General features: G+C 46.7%; 1 protein-coding gene across 10 annotated transcripts in view; it reads left to right on the forward strand.

Moving 5' to 3' along the window:
- Positions 1-7,730: 7,730 nt before the first annotated feature.
- The window catches only part of LOC308559164 (E3 ubiquitin-protein ligase TRIM39), a 66,734-nt gene continuing 49,219 nt past the window's right edge, over positions 7,731-25,245 (forward strand). For 3 of the 10 annotated variants that reach the window (XM_081141477.1, XM_081141474.1, XM_081141475.1), the window contains exons 1-5: positions 21,450-21,546; positions 21,620-21,720; positions 21,818-21,900; positions 23,422-23,547; positions 23,689-23,807. In XM_081141477.1, the coding sequence (XP_080997603.1) occupies positions 21,490-21,546; positions 21,620-21,720; positions 21,818-21,900; positions 23,422-23,547; positions 23,689-23,786 (465 nt within the window). In that variant the 5' untranslated portion in view covers positions 21,450-21,489 and the 3' untranslated portion in view covers positions 23,787-23,807. Of the gene's footprint in view, positions 8,417-8,855; positions 8,957-9,115; positions 9,373-9,874; positions 9,944-10,471; positions 10,932-11,922; positions 12,019-15,629; positions 15,861-17,020; positions 17,044-17,562; positions 17,679-18,379; positions 20,410-21,434; positions 21,547-21,619; positions 21,721-21,817; positions 21,901-23,421; positions 23,548-23,688; positions 23,808-25,245 lie in introns of those variants that run through there. The other 7 variants (XM_081141469.1, XM_081141468.1, XM_081141470.1 and 4 more) reach the window with 7 other exon arrangements.

The following is a 25,245-nucleotide window of genomic DNA, read 5'->3' on the forward strand; positions in this document are numbered from 1 at the left end:
CACCTCATAACTGTCAGAATGGCCACCATCAACAAACAAGTGTTGCTGAGGGTGTGGAGAAAAGGGAACCCTCGTCCACTGCTGGTGGGAATGCAGACTGGTGCAGCCACTGTGGAAAACAGTACGGAAGTTCCTCAAAAATTAAAAATGGAACTGCCGTATGACCCAGCGATTCCACTTTTGGGAATATAATCCCAAAACACTAATTTGAAAGAATATATGCACTCCTATGTTCATAGTAGCATTATTTACAATAATCAAGATTTAGAAGCAGCCTAAGTGTTCACCAGTAGACAAGTGGATTAAAAAAAGCTGTGGTACATTTACACAATGGAATACTACTTCGCCGTAAAAAGAAAAGGAAATCTTACCCTTTGTGATAACATTCGACCTAGAGAACTTTATACTAAGAGAAAGAAGCCAGTCAGAGAAAAGTCAAGTACCACAGGATTTCAGTTATATGTGGAATATAATGAACAAAAGAAATTAACAAACAAAATAGAAACAGATTCCTAGATAGAGAACAGACTGACATCTGTCAGAGGGGAGGGAGACTGGGAAGGCTGGGTGAAAAAGGTGTACGGATTAAGGGGGGGAAACTCATAGACACAGATAACAGTATAGTGGTTACCAAGGGAAAGGAAGCAGAAGAGGGTAAAGGAGGAATAAATGGTGATGGAAGGAGACTTGACGGGGTGGTGAACACACAATGCAGTGCACAGATGATATTATAGAACTGTACACCTGAAATCTATATAATTTTATTAACCAATGTCACCCCAATAAATTCAATAAAAAAGAATAGGTAAATAAGTTGGTAAGAACTCCTAAGAGTTCTCCTCACAAAAACAAAAATCACTTTTATGGATAGTAACTAAAGGTATAATGATAATCATTTCACAATGTACGTAAGTCAAGTACACTTTGACTTGCTGTACACCTTGAACTTATACAGCGATGTACGTCAATGTACCTTAGTATACCAGAGGAAAAGAAAAAGCTCCTCCGTGAGAAAAAGGCCAACTACTCAACAGGAAAAAATGACAGAACAGACATTTCAAAAGCAGAGACTACCAAATGGTCTATAAGCACAGGAAAAGGTATCCAATCTCATGCGCAATTATGCAAAACTAAAATTAAAAAGTGACACCATGACAATACTCAATAAAAACGACTCAAATTCAAAAGTCTGAAAATATCAAGTGTTGATGGGCATGTGAAGCAATGACAGTAGGGCTGAAAAACCTCTTGGGAAGTGGTGTGGGATTATCTACTGAAGATGAACATATGCTTTACTAGTGATCCAGCCATTCTACTCCTGGAATCACAACCGTAAGAAAGCAAATGTAAAACATGACTATTCATAGCAGTCAAAAACTAGCAAAGAACCCCAGAGTCTACCAGCAACAGCGTGAATAAATTTGGCACATTCATAAAGTGGATACTGCACAGCAATGAAAACAAATGAACTACAGCTACAAGCAACAACAGGTGAATGAGAAACATAATGTTAGCAAAAGAGGTGCACATACAAAGGAATTCGATGTGATTCCTTTTTACTTAAACATAGATCAGGCAAAGCTAAACTAGTATACAGTGTTTAGCAACATATACTTAGGTGGTAGTAAATCTATAAAGTAAAGCATGGCCCTGGCTGGGTGGCTCCATTGGCTGGAGTGTTGTCCCTTACACCAAAAGGCTGCAGGTTCAATGCCTCATCAGGGCACTTATGGGAGGCAACCAATGGATGTTTCTCTTTCACATCAATGTTTCTCTCTCACATCGATGTTTTTCTGTGTCCCTCTCCCTTCCTCTAAAATTCAATTTTTAAAAAGCCTTTAAAAAAATACTTAAGAAAAAAAGTATCTCTATATCTACCTACCCTCCTATCTAGTGTTAAGTTAGGGGGCACAATTACTCTTCTCTCTCATGGTTTCCTCGTGATTTTCCCCAAACTGCCCTCCATTACCACCTCTGGCCTAGTCAAGACTGACCTAACCAGTGGGTTTGGAGCAGAAGCTGAGCGTGCTGGGCCCAGCTTCCCCGCCTTTTCCTCTTCAAACATGCCTGCAGAGGGGATGATGTCTCATCTGTCCCCAGCCACATAGAAGCTTAGCTGCAAGTTCTGATGGGGGAGTGGGGAGTAGGCCTCAAGTGTTAGGTGGCAAGTTCTGGGCTACTCCCTCCAACTGGAGATTCATAAAACTAATAAAGGTAGTATTTTGGTGACTGACTTCTGTATCTCATTTGAAACTGGCAGGAGAAAAGAGGATGTTATTTACGCTGGCCCTAATACAACAAGAACTAACAAATGAACCCTGGCTGGTTTGCCCAGTGGTCAGAGCGCTGGCCTGCAGACTGAAGGGTCCCAGGTTCTATGCCAGCCAAGGGCACGTACCTCAGTTGCAGGCTCCATCCCCGGCCCCAGTCAGGGTGTGTGTGGGAGGCAACCAATCGATCTCTCTCTCTCACTTTGATGTTTCTCTCTTCCCCTTCCTTTCTCTGAAAAAGCAATGGAAAAAATATCCTTAGGGGAGTAAAAAAAAGAACTAACAGGTGATTCTTTTCCTAGGACAAAGGAAAGTTCACTGTTTTCCTTTCCTTGCCACTGACAACCAGGGAGTGACCTCCTATATATACTAGAATTCAACAAGTAATTATGAGGTAACAAAGTCTGCAACAAAGACCTATACTATCTATATTTAGAATTATGTGATACTATTAATATTTTTTAAGTTAATGACTTAAAATCTTAAAGAGTTCAAGAATTATAGAATTGTGGGGGAAGGCGAAAGAACAATTCAGAATACTACAAGGTGCTAAAACCCCAAGCCCAAAGTTGTAATATAATGGCAGGAGTTCTGGAATGAGAGAGGCCAGAAAATCCATACAAAGAGCAATGCTGGGCAGGAAAGCCACAAGCCTTGCTGGCTCAGCCCTCTGCTTTCCTTGATAAAGCTGTAACACCCAATCTATTCCTCAGGGTCTCCTAGCCAAGAAACTGTAGGGTAAAAAGAAAATTCTCTTCCTGCTCCTGAAAAAAAGCACTGTGCTCCTTCTCATTTTAAACATGTTATTGCTAATTACTATGGGAAAGAGGGATCATGAACTTGGGGAATTCATTCTACATTTATTGAGCAATAAGTGCCATAAGATGTGTTAGGTTACTAGGGATAAAGATAAAAGTCCATTTTTATTCTTATAGATACACAAACAAAAACAAGGTTAGGGGTGGGGGGGCAGGTACGGGTGCTATGAGAGCCAGAGTAGTTCAGATAACCAGCCAGGAATTATAGAAATGACAACCTGTGTAAGGCTTTAAATGGTAAGAACTGAACCAGTGTTCGGGGAACTGTGGGAAGCTCAGAATGGCAGGTGCATGTGGTACAAAGAAGTGGAGAGGCCACGTCACATACACTGTGCTATACCTGCCATGCGAAGGAGTGTGGATGTGATCCTGAGGATACTGAAGAGCTGCTGAAAAGTGGAGGGAGAAGATCAATCTGTGCTTGAACCGGAAAGAGACAAAGGGGCAGGGAGAGAAGGGCAGTGGTTGCAATAACTCTTAGAACTCAGTAACAAATTAGTTGGGAAGGCTGAGAGGGGAAAATCCCAGGTTTTGTCCTAAAACTGAGGGACCAGAACTCTTAGCCAAAATATGAAAACAAAAGTAATCTCTTTGTTCTTATGAGAAGATACTGCGTCCAACTGTTCAAGACCTGAACAAACGGAAAGCAAACCACATTCTCGGAGGGGAAGATAACATAAAAAATGCGAACTCTACCCAAATTAAGTTATGTATTTAACACTTTTCCATTTAGAATCACAGCAAGTTTTTGTCTTTGAGGAGAGGAAATAAAAGTGTTTCAGAGGTTATACGGGATACATGCACTAGAACATCTGAGAAAAGTATAAAAACAACAGTAAGAAACTAAAAACGCTTTTTCTTTCCAACTGACCATTTGTTATAATTCGTGTCGCTCTAGCTTTTGCCCCACTAATACTAAAATTTATAACAGTTTGTCTCCACCAGGCTAAAAGCCCTACTGGCACTCAAGAAATACCATTAGATGCCATCGCCACCTCCTTCTGTGCCTAGGCCTCATCGTGCCTCTGACAGAGAGCAAGGATCTCTTGGTTCTGAAGGAAAACATCACCCCCTTTCAGCAGGAAGCAGTTGCAGAAGAAACCCTGTGCCCCTTTTCTTTGAAAAAACTTCAGATACAAGATACTTGAGGGGGGATGTGATAGTCAGACATGAGCAGAGCAAGGACGATGGGCCAAGCACAGGTCACCAGGGCAGAAAGCCTCCCCCATCCCAGATGCCTAGCAAAGGACAACTGTAGGGTGGGACCTCACCCCCAGGGTGACCTTTCCTCCTATAGCATATGGCTGGTCATGCGGTTTGGACCCCCTGACCTTTCCTCCCTAGAGGTAGCATCTAGGCCTCAGTTGTAGTCCAGCTCCAGACCCAGAAAAGCAGCAAAACCAGCCACAGCTGACCTCAGGACCAGCTGCATTGGATAATGACCCCCTGCTCTGGTGCTGATCAATCAGTGGAAGCCGCAACCCTGAAAGGACACATCTGGAAAGCAGCTGAATATTCTATTGCGATTTTCCCCTGGGACCTCCCCTAAAATCTCCTTCCTTAAAACCATTAGGACAGAGGACCCAGCCCGATCTCCCTCTTGGGAGCAGCAGGTGCCTTTGTCTTTGCCTTTCCCTCCTCCCCAACCCCCAACAACAGCAGCCCCCTCCCCACCCACCCCCACACACGTTAGCATTACCTTCCTCACTCTCAAGACCCAAAGGCCCTTCCTTTCCCTGTACAACTTATTCCCTAAGTCCATTTCTTCTAGGAATTACTTCTTCTACCTCTGTAATTTTACCAAATAAATGTTCTCTTATAAAAAAAATAAACAACAGTAAGGATTTCAGAAAATACTAAAAGCCAATGAAATGTAATTTGTGGTGTTGCTCTAAGAAGGGTGTCCCCAAAAAATGTATACACACACTGAATGATTATAAAGTCAGTGTTAATTAGCATGCAGTTCATTTTCAAAATTTAGAAGAATCTACAGAGATAAATAATTTTTTTGTCAATGCCTGTTTTCAAACTGACACTGCTGATAAAGCGAAGCAATGGAATCGCAAACATCAAGAATCATTCTGTTCTATCAGCTGTTAAATGTGTATATATTTTTTGAGACAGTCTGTAGATGAGAGGATTAGTATAAGGAATCAAAAATCCAGAAATAGCCCTAGTTGGTTTGGCTCAATGGTTAGAGCATCAACCCGTGGACCCAAAGGTCCCGGGGTTCAGTTTCGGCCAAGAGTATGTACCTCGGTTGCATGTACCTCAACCAGGAGGCAACCAATCGATGTCTCTCTCACATTAATGTTTCTCTCTCTCCACCCCCCTTCCACTCTCTCTGAAAAAGCAATGGAAAAAATATCCTCAGGTGAGGATTAAAAAAATAATTTTTTAAAAATCCAGAAATAGCCCGGCTGGGCATGGCTCAGCGGTTGAGCCAACGCTCAACCTAGGATCCGGGCAATCGGGGTTCGATTCCCGGTCAGGGCACATGCCCAGGTTGTGGGCTTGATCAATGACTCTCTCATCATTGATGTTTCTATCTCTCTCTCCCTCTCCTTTCCTCTCTCTGAAATCAATAAAGATATATTTTAAATAAATAAATAAAAATCCAGAAATAGATCTCAATATGAAGGAATTTCACATGACAAGTGTAACACTTCAATTCAGTAAAAAAAAAAAAAAAAAAGATGATTTCTCATTCATCTAATCCATTTAATGCATCCAGGTCAGTACAGTATCCACGAGCCACATGTGGCCGCTGAGCACCTAAAATATGCCTAGTCTGAACTGAGATGTAATGTAAGTAAAATATACACCAAGTGGCAAAGACTGAAAAAAGAACATAAAATATCCCATTGACAATTGTTTAAAATTAATTACATGTAAAAATATTATTTTTTGGTATAATGGGTTAAGTTGGTGAAATTAAATTTCACCCGTTTTTTTTTTTAAATGCAGACACAAACAAAAAATTTAACGTAAGTGGTTTACATTATATTCCTAATGGAATATATTGTATAGAGCACTACTCTAAGGAAAAATAAATATCTTCCCTTTATACCACATTTTTTAAAATAAAGAAAAAAAGTTTAAAAAAAAATCATATGAGAACCTAGGGAAGTAAATTAGAATCTGAGGGACAGGACGGATTTCTTAATGAGGACAACATGTCACGTGTATACATGTATGTACAAATCAATAAAAAGACAAACAACCCAGCAGGAAAAATGGGCAAAGGGCAGGACTGGAAATGCACAAAAAAACAAATCCCAGGGAAAAACAAATCACAAAAAGACACTCTAAATTACTAAGGAAGCGAAAATGCAATTCGAGTAACTAAGACATCTTTTTACTGGTTGGAAAAAAATAAAAACATAGGTAATACCTCTGTCGGGGATGTGGGAAAAGGGACAAGCTCATGCACTGCTGCCAAGGGAAATGTAAAGAATATCAGGCTTCTGAAAAACCAAAATGGCACTATCCATTAAAATTAGAGCTACATAATATCCTTCAACACAGGAACCTTTCTCACAGTAATAAACCCACTACACACTGACATATGCTCAGAGAAATCTGTATTGTAACACTGTTTATGCAGCAGCAAAAAAGAAAGAAACTAAGTAACATTCAACAGGATACTTAGTAAATGCCCATCTGCTGATAGGCTGAAAAATGTATGGTACCTGCAGAACAAGACCAGTTAGGCAATCATTAAAAATGTTAAATGAAAAATATTAGCAAATTTTTTTACATTTGAAGTATCAGCACTGGCTCCACGGTAGGGAAACAGACTATCTCATAACATGCTGGTGTGGGCATAAATAGGTACAACCTTATGGGAAGGAAGCTGGAAGACTCTATTAGACATTTAAATTTCCATGTCTTTTGACCCAGCAGCCCAACTTCCAGAAATCTGTCCTACTAATATATGGCATGACACTCTAAACATACGTGTGCAAATATATCAAGTCATTATGTTGCACACCTTAAATACAATGTTGTATATCAATTATATTTCAATAAAACTGGGGGAAAAGATATATGTACAAGAATGTTCACTATAGCCTTTATTTAATAAGACTTGGAAAGAACCTAAACGTGTACTCTAAATAAAATGGCTGAATAAGTATACACAATGAATAACACAAACTTGAAAAAGAATGAGGTAGCTCTATGTTACTGAACTAAAAGGATAGTAGTATAAAGTATAAAAAGCCCAAACTGAAGACTATGTTAAAATTTTTCTATAATTAAAAAACTGAAAAGGGGGGCAGGTATTAGGTGCCTTGCCTTTTTCAAAGGAAGAGTCCCAGAGATCTGGACAGTTGAACCCTCTCCATCCCAATCTGCCATATATGACCTCCACCAGTTTTCTACCTGCACTGCTAATATACCTATTTCCTCTATACAACTCATTAATTTTAAGCCATCTTCTATTCTCCTTTCCTGATATAAAAACAATATTAAAAATGTATGTTTGTAAATTTTCATCTCATTAAAAAAATCCTCTCATTACTATAACTCACTCTTTACAGGTCCCTGTGTTGGAAATCCCTTGGTATAAACCAGCATTACAACATTCACCACGCCCCCTGCGAAGCCACGCTCGACAGGCTGACTGCCCAGTCCCGCCGCCGGAGAACTGGGGCGTCGGGAACGAGGGCTGCTGCCACACGTCCTGCTGGGCAATGGCGGGGGGAGGGGGTTAAAGATGTGATTTTTCTCGTTTAATCCTCTTCAATCACTGGCTACCAGGAAAAAGAAAGTGAACAAAAAGCAAAACAACAGTCAAGAGCAAGTAGACCGCCTGCATTCAGCATCTGTGAACAGAAGTCTTCGTAACTCTCACCGCTGAATGTTTGCTGCAAGTAAACAGCTTCTGGCTCCCAGGACGAGAGGCTCAACACCGAGCGACGTTTGTAAAGAGCATCACAACTTACGCGGGGACACGGCGCGGCCACCAGAGCTGGCTCCTCAGTCGGCGTCCCGCGTCCGAGGGCTGGGGAGCGGCGGCCGCGCCCGCCGCCTTCCCCCAAATTCAGGGCCCTTGAGGCTTCCAGCGGCGAGGCGCCGTCCCGCAGCCGGGGTCCGCACAGGCAGCGCCCGCGCTAGCGGAGCAGCTCGTCGCAGTCGCAGCCGCTCGGGGCGGGGCGCTCGCGGCCGGGCGGAGGATGGCGCAGAGGCGAGCAGCGGGGTCGCAGCTCCGTTCGCGAGGAGCACCTGAAGCCCGCGGCCCGGGGATCTACTCCTGGGATGGCGAAGGGCTAACCCTGGAGTAGCCGGAAGTGACGTATGCGCGGACACGGCCGGTCAGCCGCGGTGAGTGCCCGCCGCCTCAGCGGGCCACCTTCTCCCCGGACTGGCCTGGCTGCACAGGACAGCGTAGCTCAAAGTCCGCCACCCGCCCCGCCCCCGGCAGGTCCCAGCGCCACCCGGAACCGGCCGGGCCGGGCCGAACCCAGCCGAGCCGGGGGAAGGGCGGGGGGGCCGCCGCGCCTCGAGCGCCCGGCGGGCCTGCGTTCAGCGCACAGCCTCGCGCATGCGCCGCCCTCCCTCCAGAGCGTTCCTCAGGCCACCCGGGCAACCCCCTTCCCGCCACCTGCCCCTCCGGGCCCCTCCCCGCGCTAGACTGCGGCCGCGGGTCCTCACCTCGGCCCCCCGCCGCCTCCTCTCGCCCGCTGCGCGAGGCCCGCCCGCGGCGACCCGCCGGCCGGGCTCCCACTGACGCGAGCCTCTCCGCGCGACTTCCGCTTCCGGCGAGTACCGAGGGTCGCGCTGCGGGGCGCAGCGGGGGGGACGAAGGAGGGAGGCAGCGCTCCGGCGGCTCCGCGCCCGCACTGCCGGACCGAGGCCGGGAAGGTAGGTGCCGTCCCGCCGCCGCCGCCGGGCCCGGGACCTGCCCCCGCCGGCGGCCCCGCACGCCGCGCCGCAGCGCCCCGCGGCCGCGACGCCGGCCCGCACGCCGCGCCGCCGCCTCCGCCGCCTGCGGCCCTTCGGACGTTCTGCCGCCCCGGCGACGTCAGCGCGTCGGGCGTTGCTTGGCTACCCCGCCGTCCGGTCCCGCTGCGGCCGCCTCCCCGGCCAACCTCGGACGCCGGCTCGGCGGGTCTCGGCTGCGCCGGGCGGGCGCGCCGCCTTCACGTCACCCTCCTCCGCGGGACGCGCATCCTCGGCGGCCAGCCTCGCTCCCCGCGCCGCGCCCGCCCGCGCCGACGGGAGAAGATGGAGACGGGGTGGGACCGAGTTGTGGACCTCGCTCAGGAGAGGGTCGCAAGGTGGGCCCCCGACGGCGGTAGGAACAACATGAGGACGCGCCTGAAGTTTGCGCTTCTCCCGAGACGCGAGGAGTAGAGGGGAGGGAGTCGCCCCCGGGCGCCCGCGGCCCCCGCCCCGCGCGCAGCCGGCCCGTTAGCTCCCTAACTCCCACCTCAGTCCGGCCCGGGTGAGGCGGCCACCCGATGCCTGGCCCTGGGGAAGGGCCGGCGCGACTCCGGGGCCCGCAGGCGGCGGAGCCTCGGCCGCCCGGCGGGCTCCTGGCCGAGGGAGAGCCTGACACCCGAGTAGGGACGGCTCCAGAGTAAACGCTTCCTGGGAGCCGTCGGCGCGGACGCAGGAGAGGGAGACGCCCGGGCAACCCAGCCCACTCTAGGGCCGCTTCCAGCTCCGCACAGACCTGCCGCCCGTCTCCTCCTGCCGCCCGCGGGGCGGGGCGGTCCCGGGGTGCGGCGCCCAGCGCTCCGTGGGTAAAGGGGCGTTTTCGGGAGCCAGCCTGGTGCTTTATAAATCTCCCTGTGCGTGTCCAATTCTGAGGCTTCACTTGAGGGAGATCTTACCTATTAGCTGGAGGTACAGTATACCCAAGGAATTAGTTATCGATCACTATTTCATAAGACTCCAGTCACTGCTGAATATTGAAAATGGACTTGTCAGCCCTCTTTTCTAGAAGTTATTGGCTGGGCTCAATAACACACTTAGTATAGTGGTCATGAATTTATCACTTTTCAGCAGTTCTAAATGGCCAAATGCACAAATAGAAATGTGATGTTGTGTGAATCATTTCATTCCAAAAAGAGCACACTTCCTGTAGGCTAGTCTGATAAAAGAAGAATAATATCAAACTTTCCTGAAAAGAAGACGTTGTTACCCTTGCCTAACTAATTCTGCTTATTACCATTTGAGGGCTTGAGAGAACAGTGGCCCAGAATCAGACATAGGCTCCAGTGGACTATTGTAATAAAATTCTACTGTAATATTAAACTTTAAAATATACCTAATTTAAGGAATCTTAATACTTTGACTTTTAGTGGGTAAATGTTGGGGCAGCGATGCAAACCTCCAACTAACATTTTTCTCTGCCCTCTTCCTGTCCCTAAGTTAAATAATGGCGGAGACAAGTCTGTTAGAGGCTGGGGCCTCTGCAGCATCCACAGCTGCAGCTCTGGAGAACTTACAGGTGGAGGCGAGTTGCTCTGTGTGCCTGGAATATCTGAAGGAGCCTGTCATCATTGAGTGTGGGCATAACTTCTGCAAAGCTTGCATCACCCGCTGGTGGGAGGACCTAGAGAGGGACTTTCCTTGTCCTGTCTGTCGAAAGACCTCCCGCTACCGCAGTCTCCGGCCTAATCGTCAACTAGGCAGTATGGTGGAAATTGCCAAGCAGCTCCAGGCTGTCAAGCGGAAGATCCGGGATGAGAGCCTTTGCCCCCAGCACCATGAGGCCCTCAGCCTCTTCTGCTATGAGGACCAGGAGGCTGTATGTCTGATATGTGCAATTTCCCATACCCATCGGGCCCACAACGTTGCGCCACTGGATGATGCCACACAGGAGTACAAGGTGGGGAGCCAGACACATGATGTCAGCGTGGGGCAAAAGGGAGGGACACAGAGGAGGGGGCCTCCCTGGGTAGAGGATGGTAAGCTCCTGCCAGCAAGACTGTATCTGGTTGTCACTCTGTAGTCCCCTGACAGCTCCATATATGGGGAGACACAGTACATCTGACCAGTCATCTTCAAGCATGAAGAAGAGCAATGGCGAGGAGTACCCTAGAATTTCTGACCTAACACATTTGATTACAAGTGGTCTTGGATGTAACATATTTTTCATAAATGAATAAGACCACGTGGAGAAGATCAACGTTAGCAAGAACTGAAAAGTGATCTGGTTTTCTCTTTCTGTCCCCTCTGCTCAGAGCATCCCTTCTCTTCCCATTGGTATTGGAAATAGTGTCATTTCACTTTAGACTAATCGCCACCAGACAGAGCTGAACCTGACTGTTTTTGCATCTTCCCCTGATAATGGATAACATGACATCTGGTTAAAATTATTGTTGGGACACAGGGTAAATGTTTGAATAACAAACTAGAGATTTTAATGCCTTAGCACTTTATTAAGTATTTTGCTTAATTATGTTAATAAAATCTTGGAAACAAGATGTAAGGTATTTTATAAGTAAGATTTTATTATATTTGCAGGTGGTTAGAGTTGGATGGGAATACAAGTTTAAAGAAGGACATCAGAGTCCAGAAGGACTGTCAAAGTGTTGACAATAATAGGCAGTTACTTAAGTTAGAAGATGGATAGAGTTGGTGACTGCTGGACCACTGAGATTCACTGAGAGGAAAATTTGGTGAGGAAGGAAGGTGATAGAGACAGGCTGGTGGCAGGAAGAGAGACTAGTAAGAAGTTAACATTGCAAATAACAGGCAAGGAAGAGAGTTGGATCAGGAGGTGGTGAGATGGGTAGGATGCAAACAAATGGGTTAACCTCTATGTAGACTGTGCCAGCCAACACCAGATGACACCTCTCCCACTTCTCATCCCTCAGGAAAAACTGCAGAAGTGCCTGGAGCCCCTGGAGCAGAAGCTACAGGAGATCACCCGTTGTAAGACCTCTGAGGAGAAGAAACCAGGAGAGCTCAAGGTAAAGGCAGGCAATCCCATCCTGGCTGCACTGCAGGCAATTAACCAAACATTAACCACACATTATTTAATCCACCAGTTCTGATTCATTAGAAAAATGCTGAACTCAGAAATGATACTATTTTCTTAGGCTTGATTGTTATTAAACATTGTACTTAAATTACTGTCATAAATTAAGTATTGAGAAGGATGGAATAGGGGAAGGAGAGACAATGTCTGACATCTGGTAAGCTGAGGGAGTTTGTGCCTTTGGTCTCTTTGTACAGCAGGGAAGGAGGCTGCTCTGTTGAGAGTGCAGAGATAGGAGTTTCTTAGAGTAGTTGCGGAGAGGAGAATTTGGAAGGTTCCCTGGGAAGGAAGGGAGAAGGAACTGACCAAGAGCTCCCAGAAGAACTGCCCAATGACATTAGGACCACATTCTCTGAACTCAAGCAAGCTCAAGAATGCAGGGTGATTTTCCTAGAATGTTCTTTCCTTCCCCATCCTCTACCAGTAGGATCCTATCCATCCTTCAGGCAGCGTGAAAGCCACTTTCTATGCAGCTTTTCTTAACCCTTCAGAAATTAGCTTTCTTAATTTTCATACACTTTTGCATCTCTTTGAGAGCATTACCATATCTATAGCATGGTGTTTTGGTATCTGCCTTATTTCTTCTAATGGTCAGTGAACAAGTATTAATAGTAGCAGTAATAATAACTGGTATTTATTGAATTTTGTGCATTAATTCATTGGGTGTTCATGACATTCCAAGCTTACAGAATTGTGTTAGGTCTTAGGGTTCTGCCCTGGTTGGAATTCTGAGTTCAGCCTGCACTTGGCAAAGTGGGGCATAGAGAAGCCAGAAGACAAAGGGAAGGAAGTCCTAGAGGTCGTCTTTGGCAAATGTGAACTTAGTTCCTTTGTAAGGTAGGTGTTATTACCCCAAGATTACACAGAACTTGGATAGTCCAAGTCTAGTCCAAGATCCTACAACCAGTTTGTAGCAAAACCAGGGATACTAGTTCTGCATGAATGAATAAATATTTATTAAGCTCCCAGTATAGGTCAGACCACGTATTTGACACTGGGGAACAGTGATGAGCAAAAACAGCCCTTGCCCGCCTTGAGCTTACAGTCAAATAGACAAAATAAAGAATGACATGGCATAAAAAGCATAGATGCAAGTTCATGAGAGGACAACATAGAAACCTGACCTCATTAAAGGATTCCAGAAGAAATAATGAGCTTTTGATTATCAGAAATTAAACACATATTTGAAAGTAGAAACACTAATTTTTTTAACAATGGCATTTCAACAGAAAGCAAGTATTGTTATTTTGGTCCTTTATACATTTTAACAAAGTAAACATTTGAATTTTTTTGTTTTGTTTTTAAGCCTCACCCGAGGGTATTTTTTCCATTGATTTTTAGAGAGAGTGAAAGGGAGGGAGAGGGGGAGAAAAAAAGAGAGAGAGAAACATCATTGTAGAGAGAGACATATGGATTGGTTGCCTCCTGCACGCACCCCAAACGGGACTGGGATTGAACCTGCAACCCAGGTATGTGCCCTTGACCCTTCAGTGTGTGGGCCAATGCTCTAACCACTCAACCACACCAGCAGGGCTGAATTTTTTTTTTAATTGAACTAATTTTGACTGCAAAATTGGATTTAAAAAAAAAAGTTCTCCAAATATAGTATAATATAATACAACAAAAAGAAAAGTAATCTGTGCCCAGCTGGTGGCTCACTGGTTGAGTGCCAACCAAGGAACCAAGAGGTCAAGATTTGATTCCCCATCAGGGCACATGCCCAGGTTGCCTCCTTGATGCCCAGTACGGGGAGTGCAGGAGGCATCTGATGGATGATGTTTCTTTCTCATTGATGTTTCTCTCCCTCCCCCTTCCTCTCTCTAAAATCAAAAAAAGAAAAGTAATTTGTAGTAAATTCTGCTGTGTAATATTTGTAGATGACTACCCTGAAAGACACTGCAGTATAGTTTTATGCTTGCACCTACATGTGCCATCATCAACAATGCAACAAATACAAATCCAGACTGAGGTAATTGTGTAGTCGTGTTGACTCAAATACCACAAGCAGCTTAGCTCCTGTTGACTTATTTTTCAAAATGATAAATAACTTTTGGTAAAGTTCTAAGAAAACCAAAATACAATCTTATTCAGCTATTCCTGAAAAATTCAAGTATATTAAAAGTGTATAAGAATTGCTCTGTTTATAAGTAAAATAGTACTCAAGTTCAGGCCTATGCTTTTGAATATCCAGCAGAACATTAGAAAATGGTGCAGGACAGTTCATCTTGCAGGGCTGTCTCACATTGGAGGAGCACCCCCAATCATGACAAACAAGAAAATGCCCCCCCCCTTCCAAAATATCCCTAGAGGGAGGTAACACCCTCCTTAAGAACCACTTTACTACAAATACAGAGTGAAAAAAGAGAAGGGATTTGGGGGTTATATGAGGGAAAGCCATTTTGCTTCCTGTTTATCACAGTTACAGATCCTCAATTCCACTCATCCACCACCTAAACACATACACAGGTTGTGCTTTATGTAAGGGTATGTGTTGTGGGAATGTATTTTGTTCCACGGTGGGCCTGAGAGGGCTGCAGTGAAAAGGGAGCAGCGGTCTCTCCTGGCAACTAACTTGAAATGCAGAAACAGCTGGCTTGTGAGGCCCACCCCAGCTCTGGGGCCCACTCTGTTCACCTCAGCCTTGCCTTTCAGTCCCTAGCCACTTCCTCCTTCCTTGGGTCCAGTCTCTGCTTCTCACTTTGCTCCCCTCTTCGATTGATTCCTCCCTATCAGCCACATGACACTTGGAGGAGCCTTCTTTGAGGAGATGACTTCTTGTTGCAGTGGAAGTGCTGAGGGAGGAAGTGCTTGCTGATAACCCTCAGAAATGGGTTATGGCTAGTGTTTGAGTCCTGTATTATCAAACTTCAGGAATGTGAGAGGTTCACGTCTATGTGCTGGCTGAGAGAAAGTGTGTCAAATTTCAAGCAACTCATTTAGTAAGAAACTTTGGAACCTGTTCCTTGGGTGGCAACTATCAATTCTCAGAAATGACCTGAAACTATTTCAGGTTCAGCCCTGAAATCTACTTTATATTTTTAACAACCCATTACTAAAATCTTACTGATTCTGATAGTTTTCCAGTTGGTTCTATCTGGTAATGTTTTTATCAGGTAGATATCTTGCCGCATACCAATGATGACAGTCGTATCCAGTATTTGTACTTTCTTGTCTCAACAAATTACAATAGCTAGAACTTTATCATCAGATATTTCAGACATTTGTTATATCTAAAATAGTTTGTCATTATATTATTGTGTTCTTATGTCTTGAATTATTTTTCCTAAAACATAAAATCATAGTTTTTTAGAAGTTAATATAATTAAAGAAAATTAAAACTTTTTTAAACATTGATTTTTATCTCCCCAATGGTCTTTACTCCCAAAGTCATCAGAGGAACAGAGCCATTCTTTATAGAAGGAAATTACAGTGGAGAGGAACATGAGTATCCTATTCAACTATTTTTCATGACACTGGAATCTGTGTATTCATACACATGCTGCACTGGCCCTGCTACACATAACACCCTCCCTCTTTTCTTAGAGACTAGTGGAGAGTCGCCGACAGCAGATCTTAAAGGAATTTGAAGAGCTTCATAGGCGGCTGGATGAAGAGCAGCAGACGTTGCTTTCACGACTGGAGGAGGAGGAACAGGACATTCTGCAGCGCCTCCGAGAAAATGCTGCTCACCTTGGAGACAAACGCCGGGACCTGGCCCACTTGGCTGCCGAGGTGGAGGGCAAGTGCTTACAGTCAGGCTTCGAGATGCTTAAGGTTCGACCTTTGCCCCTGCGTAGCCCCTCAGGTCGGGCACAGTATAGCTTTGCACATTCCCTTCTGTCAGCCCGGGATGCTCACTCCTCTGCTCTGCTTCTTTAAACCCAGTTCTTTCTTCTAGATATACTCAAAGGATCTATTTCTTCAGAAAAGCTTCTCTGATTTCTCCCATTTCCTTCTAGTCATTTCTGTGTTCTTATGTCTTGTCAACAATTATGTGCTTAATTTGTACCAAAGAAAAAATCCACTCTTTTGAAAGGAGGAAAGCCTAGTCTGAATTCGTGAAAAAACTATGCTTTAAGAGGTGTGTAAATGCAGTTATCACTACTTTTAAGTCCTGGAACTTGATTTACCTAGTGCTAAAAAAGAATAGAAACCTAGGTTGAAGGACACTTGAAATTATGTGTAAAAAATACATTGTTTTTGATATGTAAATGCCTCTGAAATGTTTGAAATCATTTGTTCTCTTAACCAGATGCATGGTGTTAGCAGGCTGTAGGAAACATGTTTCTTACCTTAGCAATCAGACCACCAGCGTTTGAGTCAGTGAGGCGCCGTTGTACATTGATCTGCATGCTGATGTGTTTATTCTTATGTCCTTTCATGTATGTGTGTTCTGCCTTCCACATTAAACTGGGAAATCCTGGGGGGCAGAGATCTATCTTCTTTGTCTTCTGGACCCCAAGTATTCGCAAATCAGGATTGGCACACAGTTGTTAATGTTTATTAACAATACCGGGAGGGGGATGCCAAACCATAGTGGGAAGTATGACCTGTTCCTATACCACCAGTCTGGAGCTATCTGTACTGATCCTCGAGGAGACAGGTGTGTGGTTGGTACTTGGGGGACAGAGTAAAGAGCAGACACAATCCCTGCACCCTGCATTGAGCTCCCAGTGTCCTTGAGGAACAAAGACAAACATACAAGAAACCATTTGGAAGGGATATAAATTGCCAAACTTTATGATGACCAGAAGTTGAAAGTGGGGATGAGGTTAGGAGAGAGGTCCTCGGAGCTCTTCTCCTCACACTGTGACCCTCAGTTTGCCCTATTCCTATTTTAGAGATCTAAAACTTTTGGGAGGAGGGGGATCCTTTTGCCTGTAGGACCCTTGACTACCAGGACCAATATTGCTTTCTTTTCTCCTTCCCTCTAGGATGTCAAAAGTACCCTGGAAAAGTAAGTGATTCCTGCAACTCTTTAAGTGAGTTAGATCTTGGCTTAGAGACTTGGGGTACAGTAAGGAGTTGGAGGAATAAGAAGGAAAGGTCATGAGGCTTCTTGGTAGGGTATGGGGAAAGGGTTATTACACCCATGAAGCCAGGTAGGGAGCAGATCACTGGGAATAGTAGCCCCTTACCTTTTACCTTTGCGCATCAGGACTTCCCTGTTAAGGAAGATACCAAGGTAATGTGGAACCAGGTTCTACCTGTGCCTGTGTGTGGAACTGTGTCCAAAGAAGATGGAAGGAGGAAGGGCTCGGGAGGGGGGAGAGTAATTGCCCATTTGCATGAAATATAACAAATATCCCCAGAAAGTTCTGAGACATTGTTAAGGATTTGTCCAGGGGACAAATCTCCATAGATTGGCAAAAGAAAGCCGCATGCAAGTGCTTGTCCTCGGCGAGGAGGGAGCAAGTGGGAGGACGGGACTCCCCTGACCCTGCCCTTTCTTCCCCTATCTCCCTGTCCCTCCTAGATGTGAAAAGGTGAAGACCATGGAGGTGACTTCCGTGTCCATTCAGCTTGAAAAGAACTTCAGCAGTTTCCCCCGACAGTACTTTGCCCTAAGGAAAATCCTTAAACAGCTAATTGGTGAGTTGTTCCCAAAAGGAAAGTAGCAGAGGGAATCAGCAGAGAGCAGAAAGTCTTTTGGTCCTATTTTATCTGGGCTTCAGGTACCCCATCTGTCACTTTCCCTGCCCATACCCACACCCACCCTTTTGCCTGGCTTTTGGTCACTCTGAGTCACAGAACTCACAGTGAAAAGCTACAGGTAACATCTACTCTTAGGCCCACGCTTTTCTGAATAGGGACCCAGAAAGTTTAAAAAATTTGCCTAAAATTGGTGCATTCCCAAGAGTAAAAGGGAATGTCATTAATTTTTATTCAGAGAAAATAGTCATAAACCAGGACTGTTCCAAGAAAACAGGTATCAGGCAGGCCACCCTAACCCTAGACCCTGATGGTGTCTTCTCTGTATCCTTCTTAACATACGTTTTCCATTCTTTCTGGCCCTTGGACTGTGTGGTGCTTCTCTGCACAGTGAGATAGATGATGATGTCAGGGGCCATGGAGGGAGGACCAGGCAGGAGGAGCCTAAGCCACCAGCCCTTGCAAAAGGCTAGGGCAGGATGAGAAGTGAAGCCAATGTTCCCTCCCCTCCCTTAGGTGATACCATGGATGGAGAAAATTAACCAAACCATGGTGTTCTGGGGACGTTTGAGGAAACAAGCTCTGTAAGGCAGGCTGGAAGAGTGAGGCAGGGGCGTTGAGCTGTTCCCATCCTCATCTAGCTCCCCACTCTGGCTTCTCCCGCCAGCGGATGTGACCTTGGACCCTGAGACTGCTCATCCTAACCTAGTCCTGTCGGAAGATCGGAAGAGTGTCAAGTTTGTGGAGACAAGACTCCGGGATCTACCTGACACACCACGGCGTTTCACCTTCTACCCTTGCGTCCTGGCTACTGAGGGTTTCACCTCAGGTCGACACTACTGGGAGGTGGAGGTGGGCGACAAGACCCACTGGGCAGTAGGGGTGTGCCGGGACTCTGTGAGCCGAAAGGGCGAGCTGACCCCACTGCCTGAGACTGGCTACTGGCGGGTGCGACTGTGGAACGGGGACAAATATGCAGCCACCACCACGCCTTTTACTCCTTTGCACATCAAAGTGAAACCCAAGCGGGTGGGCATATTTCTAGACTATGAGGCCGGCACACTGTCTTTTTACAATGTCACAGACCGCTCCCATATCTACACCTTCACTGATACTTTTACTGAGAAACTGTGGCCCCTCTTCTACCCAGGCATCCGGGCTGGAAGGAAGAATGCTGCACCACTTACCATCAGGCCCCCAACAGATTGGGAGTGACAGGTAGGGACGTGGGAATACCTGGGATGAGGCAGGATCGAGAGCTATGGGCCTTCCTTCCTGTGACCTGCTGGAACGTCTTCGTGTCTGCCTGGTTCCGCTACTGAACCATCTGGGAGAAACACCTTGGTTTCTAGAATGGTTTATGTGGAAGAGTAGGTAGGACTGGTCTGGAGTAAGAGCACAACCATGTCTCCTAACTGTCCTGTGGGGAGCAAGTTCCCAGGGTATTCTCCTGGAGCCCATCAGGTTTTCTATTGCACAGGACAGGTTGGGAAGGAAGGAGAGGCTTTTCCAGAAACAAAAAGTCTGTGGGAGGGTAAGACATGATCAAACCAGAGAAGGAAACGGAAGCCCCTGTACATTCTTTTTGGGGGTTCTTTGACCCAGAATAGTTGTTTCTTTAGGAAGAGCACAGGGGTATGTAACCTCTAGACTGAAATAAAAATGAATAGCAGTTGCTCTCCTGGGTCTAGAAGTTAAGGAGTTTTTTTGAGGGCAGAGATTGGGCATCTAGAAGGTTAGAAAGAACAGGGAAGGGGGCTAAAGGAACAGATCCCTAGAGACTAATGAAGGGGAGAGGGGTTTCTTTGGTCTTCTATTCCCAGAGTAAGGTTGCCATTGTGAGTTGGATTGGCCAGAGGTAGCAATGTGGGGAGGAGAGGGTGAGAAGGAAGAAGAGAACCCAGGTCCCTGTCTCAGCCTTCAGCAGAGCTGGCTTATTGCCTGCCTCCTTATAGTTGATCATCTACAAGAAGTCGGTCACCTTGCTCTTCAGGGACCAGGTGCCAGAGATCCTGCAAGACAGTCTACCCTTTTACTGCTTTCCCAAGGGAACTTGGGAAGGGGAGAGTCTGGTATTAGAGGGAAGAGAAAAGTATTTCTATCCAAAGCTCTGGCCTTAAGGAATGTTACTTAATAGTTACTCCCAAGTTGTCAGCCTTATTGCCTGGCTAAGGTGTCCAAGCCAGAAAGGGAGAAAGGAAATGGAGTCTTCCTCACCCTGAGGACAGGGTAGAAGAGGGTGGTGTGTGTAGGGAAGGACCAGATGGGCAACTTCCTTGTGCCTGTGTGCATCTGGACTGGAACTAGTGTTTTCAAGAGTCAGTCTTTTGTTTGTTTGCTGCCATCCTTCACCGTTTGCCATTTCCTCTATCAGAGAATGTAAGTCATTTAATGTTAGGCCAAAATAACCTGTAGGGTACATGTTGTCAAAAAAGGTAAAGCGATGCATGCCAAACCAAACTGAAGTGACTTGGACTATCTGCTGCTCCAGTAATGGGGTTCACAGAAGGTTGGGACAAGAAACTGCAGTCTAGTGAGGGCATTTCAGTTCCTCCTACCACCTCAACAGGACTTTGTCCAGACTCTCCTCTTACCTTTGTGCCTTGACTGTGGTTCTTTGTGGCAAGATGCTTTGGTTGGTAAAACAATATGGAACAAAGGATCCACTGAAGTGATCTCTGTGTTGTGTGGTAATTTGACGACCACCGCTGTTGATGTGTAAGAATCATGGGTGTTAAAAGTGCATGGGCTCACCCTGAGTGCTTGATCAAGGTCTGTGGGCCTGGGTATCTACATTTTAAGCATACTCCTTTCATCTGAGTCTGGGGACACTTCCTCTGAGCTGGAGGCCTGGTCCCCTACCCAGACTGAAGGGGTTTGAGGGCAGAGAGGCCTCACCCTCCCTTGACTTAGGCTGCCCTCTCCCTGTCTCAGATTCATCCATCTCCTGCCCCTCCAACTCACATTCCTCTACTCTGACCTCAGGAATTGGTGGTCATTAACTGTGAAGCAGAGGTGAAAACAGGATGCCAAACAGGACAAATGGGAGGCAGGTCAGAGGGAGGGATTGTGATCCATGTCTGTCTGTGTTGGGGGTAGCGTGTGGTTTCAGGGGCAGGAAATGCTGTTGTCAGGTTTCTGTGCTCCAGAACCTAAGACTAGGAGTTAGGGATGCCACCTCCTGTGTGTTTAACTGCGTAATAGGAAATGTGTGTGTTTGGTTAAGTGGAAAAGCGCTGTGCTGAGGGCCCAGAACCCTGTACCTTCCCTCCACCACCTTCATGATGCTTTCCAGTTTCACTCCCACTGGCACCAGTGATTTTTTGAATGTATAATCTCTGTTCCGTCTATCTGTAGATCTTCTAGGCATCCACCTTTGGCTTCAGAGAGTAGGGCAGAAGGTCTATCTGGGTGTAAACTGCAGGGAACCATCTCCCCCACGTAGCTGCATAGAGACTGGTCTTCTGTCCTGAAAATGTACAGCAGTTTGCGATCCTCTCCTGTTCCACCAGCTTTCCCAGTCTCCTAGTATAACTGATCGTGGGCTTAAAGAAGACTAGGAGGAAGCCAGGACTCATAAAGGGACCCTAGCTTAGAAGGCAATTCAAACTGATGGGTCTGTGAGGCCGCTGGGTGGCGCCCCGCGGGCCGGGAACTACACTTCCCAGGAGGCCTTGCGCTGACGTCTGGACGGGCGTATCCGAGGGGCGGGGCCTAAGGCCGGCGGGTTCCGGGCGTTTGCGGGACCCGGATGGCGGGGCCGGTGAAGGACCGCGAGGCCTTCCAGAGGCTCAGCTTCCTATACCAGGTGAGCCCACGCAGGGGGCGCTCGGGACGGGGGCCTGGTGCCGCTGGCCCCCGCGTGACCGACCCTCTCTTAGGCCGCCCACTGCGTCCTCGCGCAGGACCCCGAGAACCAGGCGCTGGCGAGGTTCTACTGCCACACCGAGAGGACCGTCGCCCGGCGGCTGGTCCTGCGGCGGTGAGTGGGGACGGGCGAGGGCGGGACGGCGAGCGGGGCGGGACGGCCAGCAGCCGCGGGGCGGCGAGCGGCGGACCACCCTCCCCTCCGCCCGCAGGGACCCGTCGGTGAAGAGGACGCTGTGTCGCGGCTGCTCCTCCCTCCTCATCCCGGGCCTGACCTGCACGCAGCGCCAGAGACGTGAGTGCGGGCGGAGGAGGGGCGGGCGAGGCGGGAGGGGGCCGCCTGCGTCGCCACCGGCCGGTGGGCTCCGCGCTCGGTTACCTGCGCTTGGGCAGCAGAGGGACTTGGCCCTGAGAGGCAGCCCCACTGGTGCGTGAGGATGTTATTTGGCATCGTGGAGGACGATTCCTCACCATTCATGCAACAAGTACTTATTTTTTTTAAGATGTGTCACATATTGTGCTAGATTCATTATTCTCATTGACGGTACATTGATACCTCGGTTTCCCAACGTCTGCGTTGAGCTTTTCGGTTTACGCCCGCCGTAAACCCGGAAGTAAATGCTTGGGTGTTGAGCACGCGGGGGAAGTCCCACGTGCAGCTGGGCTTCTGAGGGCAGGGTCCTGAGCCTCGCTGTCGGCTGGCGGATTTCCAGCCTTTCAGACCTCCAACGGTCTCCTGGAGCCGATTACATTTGAAAACTGAGGTACCACTGTATAGTCCGATGGGACAGACTGAGAAAATAGTGAAGGGGGGGCGATGGCGGCTGCTGAGTGGAGGCGTCAGCGGGGGGAAAAAAAGGCATCTGTAATAGTTTCAACAATAAAGGTAAGTTTTTAAAAAATACTGTGGAACAGAGCTTTTCATCTCATGGCACACATAAACTAATAACTAAAATACTGCGGCGCACCACGAAATGTGTTTTTGCCGATCTGACAAAATAGGTATAATTTTGACTCACTCACAGGGGGCAGCTTTGGTTGCCCTGGCTGTTGTCTTTTTTTTTTTTTTAATCCTCGTCCAAGACTACATCTGATTTTAGAGAGAGCGAAACAGATGTGAGAGGAAAATGTTTTATTTTGGAGTGTAATGCTAAGTTAATTATGCCAGTAGTGGTGAGATTCGAGATAAGAAAAGGAAATAGGAGATGGAAATTCTCAGCATGGGTGTTGATTGAGATGAGAGTTTGTGGTGCTGTCAAGAAAAGGAGAGCCCTGGCCGGTGTGCCTCAGTGGTTAGAGCTGCGCCTGTGCACCAAAAGGTCATGGGTTCAGTTCCTGGTCAAGGGCATGTACCTGTGTTGCAGGTTCAATCTCTGGCCCCAGTTGGGGCACAAGCAGGAGCAACCAATGTGTTTCTATCACATCAGTGTTTTTCTTCCTCTCTTCCACCCCCCACCCCATCCCTGTCTACCTTCCACTCGCTCTAAAATTTAATGGAAAAAATATTCTTCACTGAGGATTAACAAAAAAACACACAAAGAATGAGAGTTTAGGAGACTGGAGTTTGAAGTGCACAAGACATGAGGCTGGAGAAGGAAACAGGGCAGATCTTGTAGAATCTTGTAAAGGAGTTTGGACTTTTTCTTAAAGAGTACCAAGACATTGATAGTTTATACAGGGTTCTCACACTGTCAAATTTGCATTCAAAGTGGGGAGCAAATGGAATTCCTACTAGAAAACAGTGGAGACAAAACGGTGCAGGAGACCTTTTCTTCTAAACCCAAGCACTCTTCCATTTTTCCCACTTCCACCCCAGGCTGCAGGGGGCAGCGCTGGACAGTACAGACTTGCCTAACATGCCAGCGCAGCCAACGGTTCCTCAACGATCCTGGGCATGTGCTCTGGGGAGACCGGCCTGAGGCCCTGCTAGGGAGCCAGTCAGGTGAGAAGTGGACAGAAATGTGGGATATCCCAGGGGGATAGGGATGATGGGGAACAGAGAGCTGAAGAGAACACATAGGTGAGTTCTGGGTTGGTGTGAGAGGTGCCACAGTCTTAGAAAACTTTTTACTCATCTACCCAGATCCCAAACCACCGCAGCCCCTGCCAAGCACAGCTCACCCTGCTGCAGCCCACCTTGCTGAGGAGAAAGTGCAGCCCCAGAGCTCCAGTCACCAGTGACAGAGTCACCCCGTCTTCCAGGTAAATAATTTTTAGTTCTATTTCACTTTGGTGAGTCTGTAACATAAGTATTTCAGCTCTTAATTCCATTTTCCTCTGTTTCTATCTGTATTTCTCTGTCACCAGATAATCTCTCCTTTGTCCTTTGTCTTCATCATCATCCTACTCCCAGCATTCAGGGAGATCCTATGTCCATAGGCCACTTGGCCCCACTAAGCAGTTTGTATATCCAGGACCCTAACTCCAGTGCCTTTCCCACCTGGTTCTCAGTGCAATGCCACGTATGGAACCCAGGTTCTAGAGTTGGCTGCAAGGGCCTGAGCCTGCTTAGGTAACTGTGACTGTTGACTAATGGGCTGTACAGACTGCTGATGTCACAGGTGCTGTTTTTAAATGAAAAAAAGTTGGAGGGGGAGGGGCTCCAGATCCTCCTGGTCCACTCCAGAGTTGTTCTTTTCCAATCTCTGGAGGTTGTTTTTTTAATTCTAATAAGGAAAATTGTACAAACTTGAACTAACAAGGTCAAAGGTAATAACAAGACACTAGCACACATTACACAAGTATGCTCTGTAAATAAACCCTCAAGGTTTTCCTGAGAATTAATAAACAACAAAAATAGTGTTCTTCAGTATTCCTAGAGAACTTGTTCAAGGACAGAATTTCAGCCTGACCTCTTTGCAGGTGCCAGCTAATCAGTTTACTCCAAAAGTACACAAACAAAATTTATTCTCAGGATACAGTTTTTTTCCCTTTCTCATATAAATCCTGTATCAAACTTACTGCTGCATTAAAATCAACAACTTCATTAAAACACTCCTTAATGTTATAGCTTAAAACAATGATTTATTTCCCCTGCTCTGTGGGCTACCACCCAGAGTTAGTCCACTGCATTTAGCTGGTGGCTGGGATCTGGTGTGGAAGATCGAACAAGCTTCATCATGCATGTATTGTACCTCATTGCTTCTCTATGTGGCCTTGCTACATAACTGGCTAACATCTTCACAGCATGGCTGTCTCAGGGTAGTTAGATTTTTTTCTCAAGAAGGCAAGCGCCTATCAAGCCTCTGTTCTCACCATGCGTGCTAATTAATGTCCCCTTGACCAAAGCAAGTCACATAGCCAAGCCCAGATTCAACACCAGAACATGAATACTGAGGGGTCCATTGGTTCCCTGGGGATCACTGATACAGCAATCTGCCATGTTTTTGTTTTTCCTTTGTGCCTGACTCAGTCTCCACTTACTCCTTTACGTGTCAGGAATTTATGCACATGGAAAATACTAAACGTGTGCAAATAACTAAATGTTTCTTTCAGTTTATTTCTGGTGCCAATGCCTACTTGGGCCAGCTGTAGCTGATAATAGAAACATGTAGCCTAAAAGTGTGTCCCGTTCAGACCTAGACCCTTTTTGTCTTCAGCTGACCTTCCTTGGCTGCACCTACAAGTCTCATTTCTGAGC

This window comes from Miniopterus schreibersii (genome assembly GCF_964146895.1).
Source record: "Miniopterus schreibersii genome assembly, chromosome: 6".
NCBI classification, from domain to species: Eukaryota; Metazoa; Chordata; class Mammalia; order Chiroptera; family Miniopteridae; genus Miniopterus; species Miniopterus schreibersii.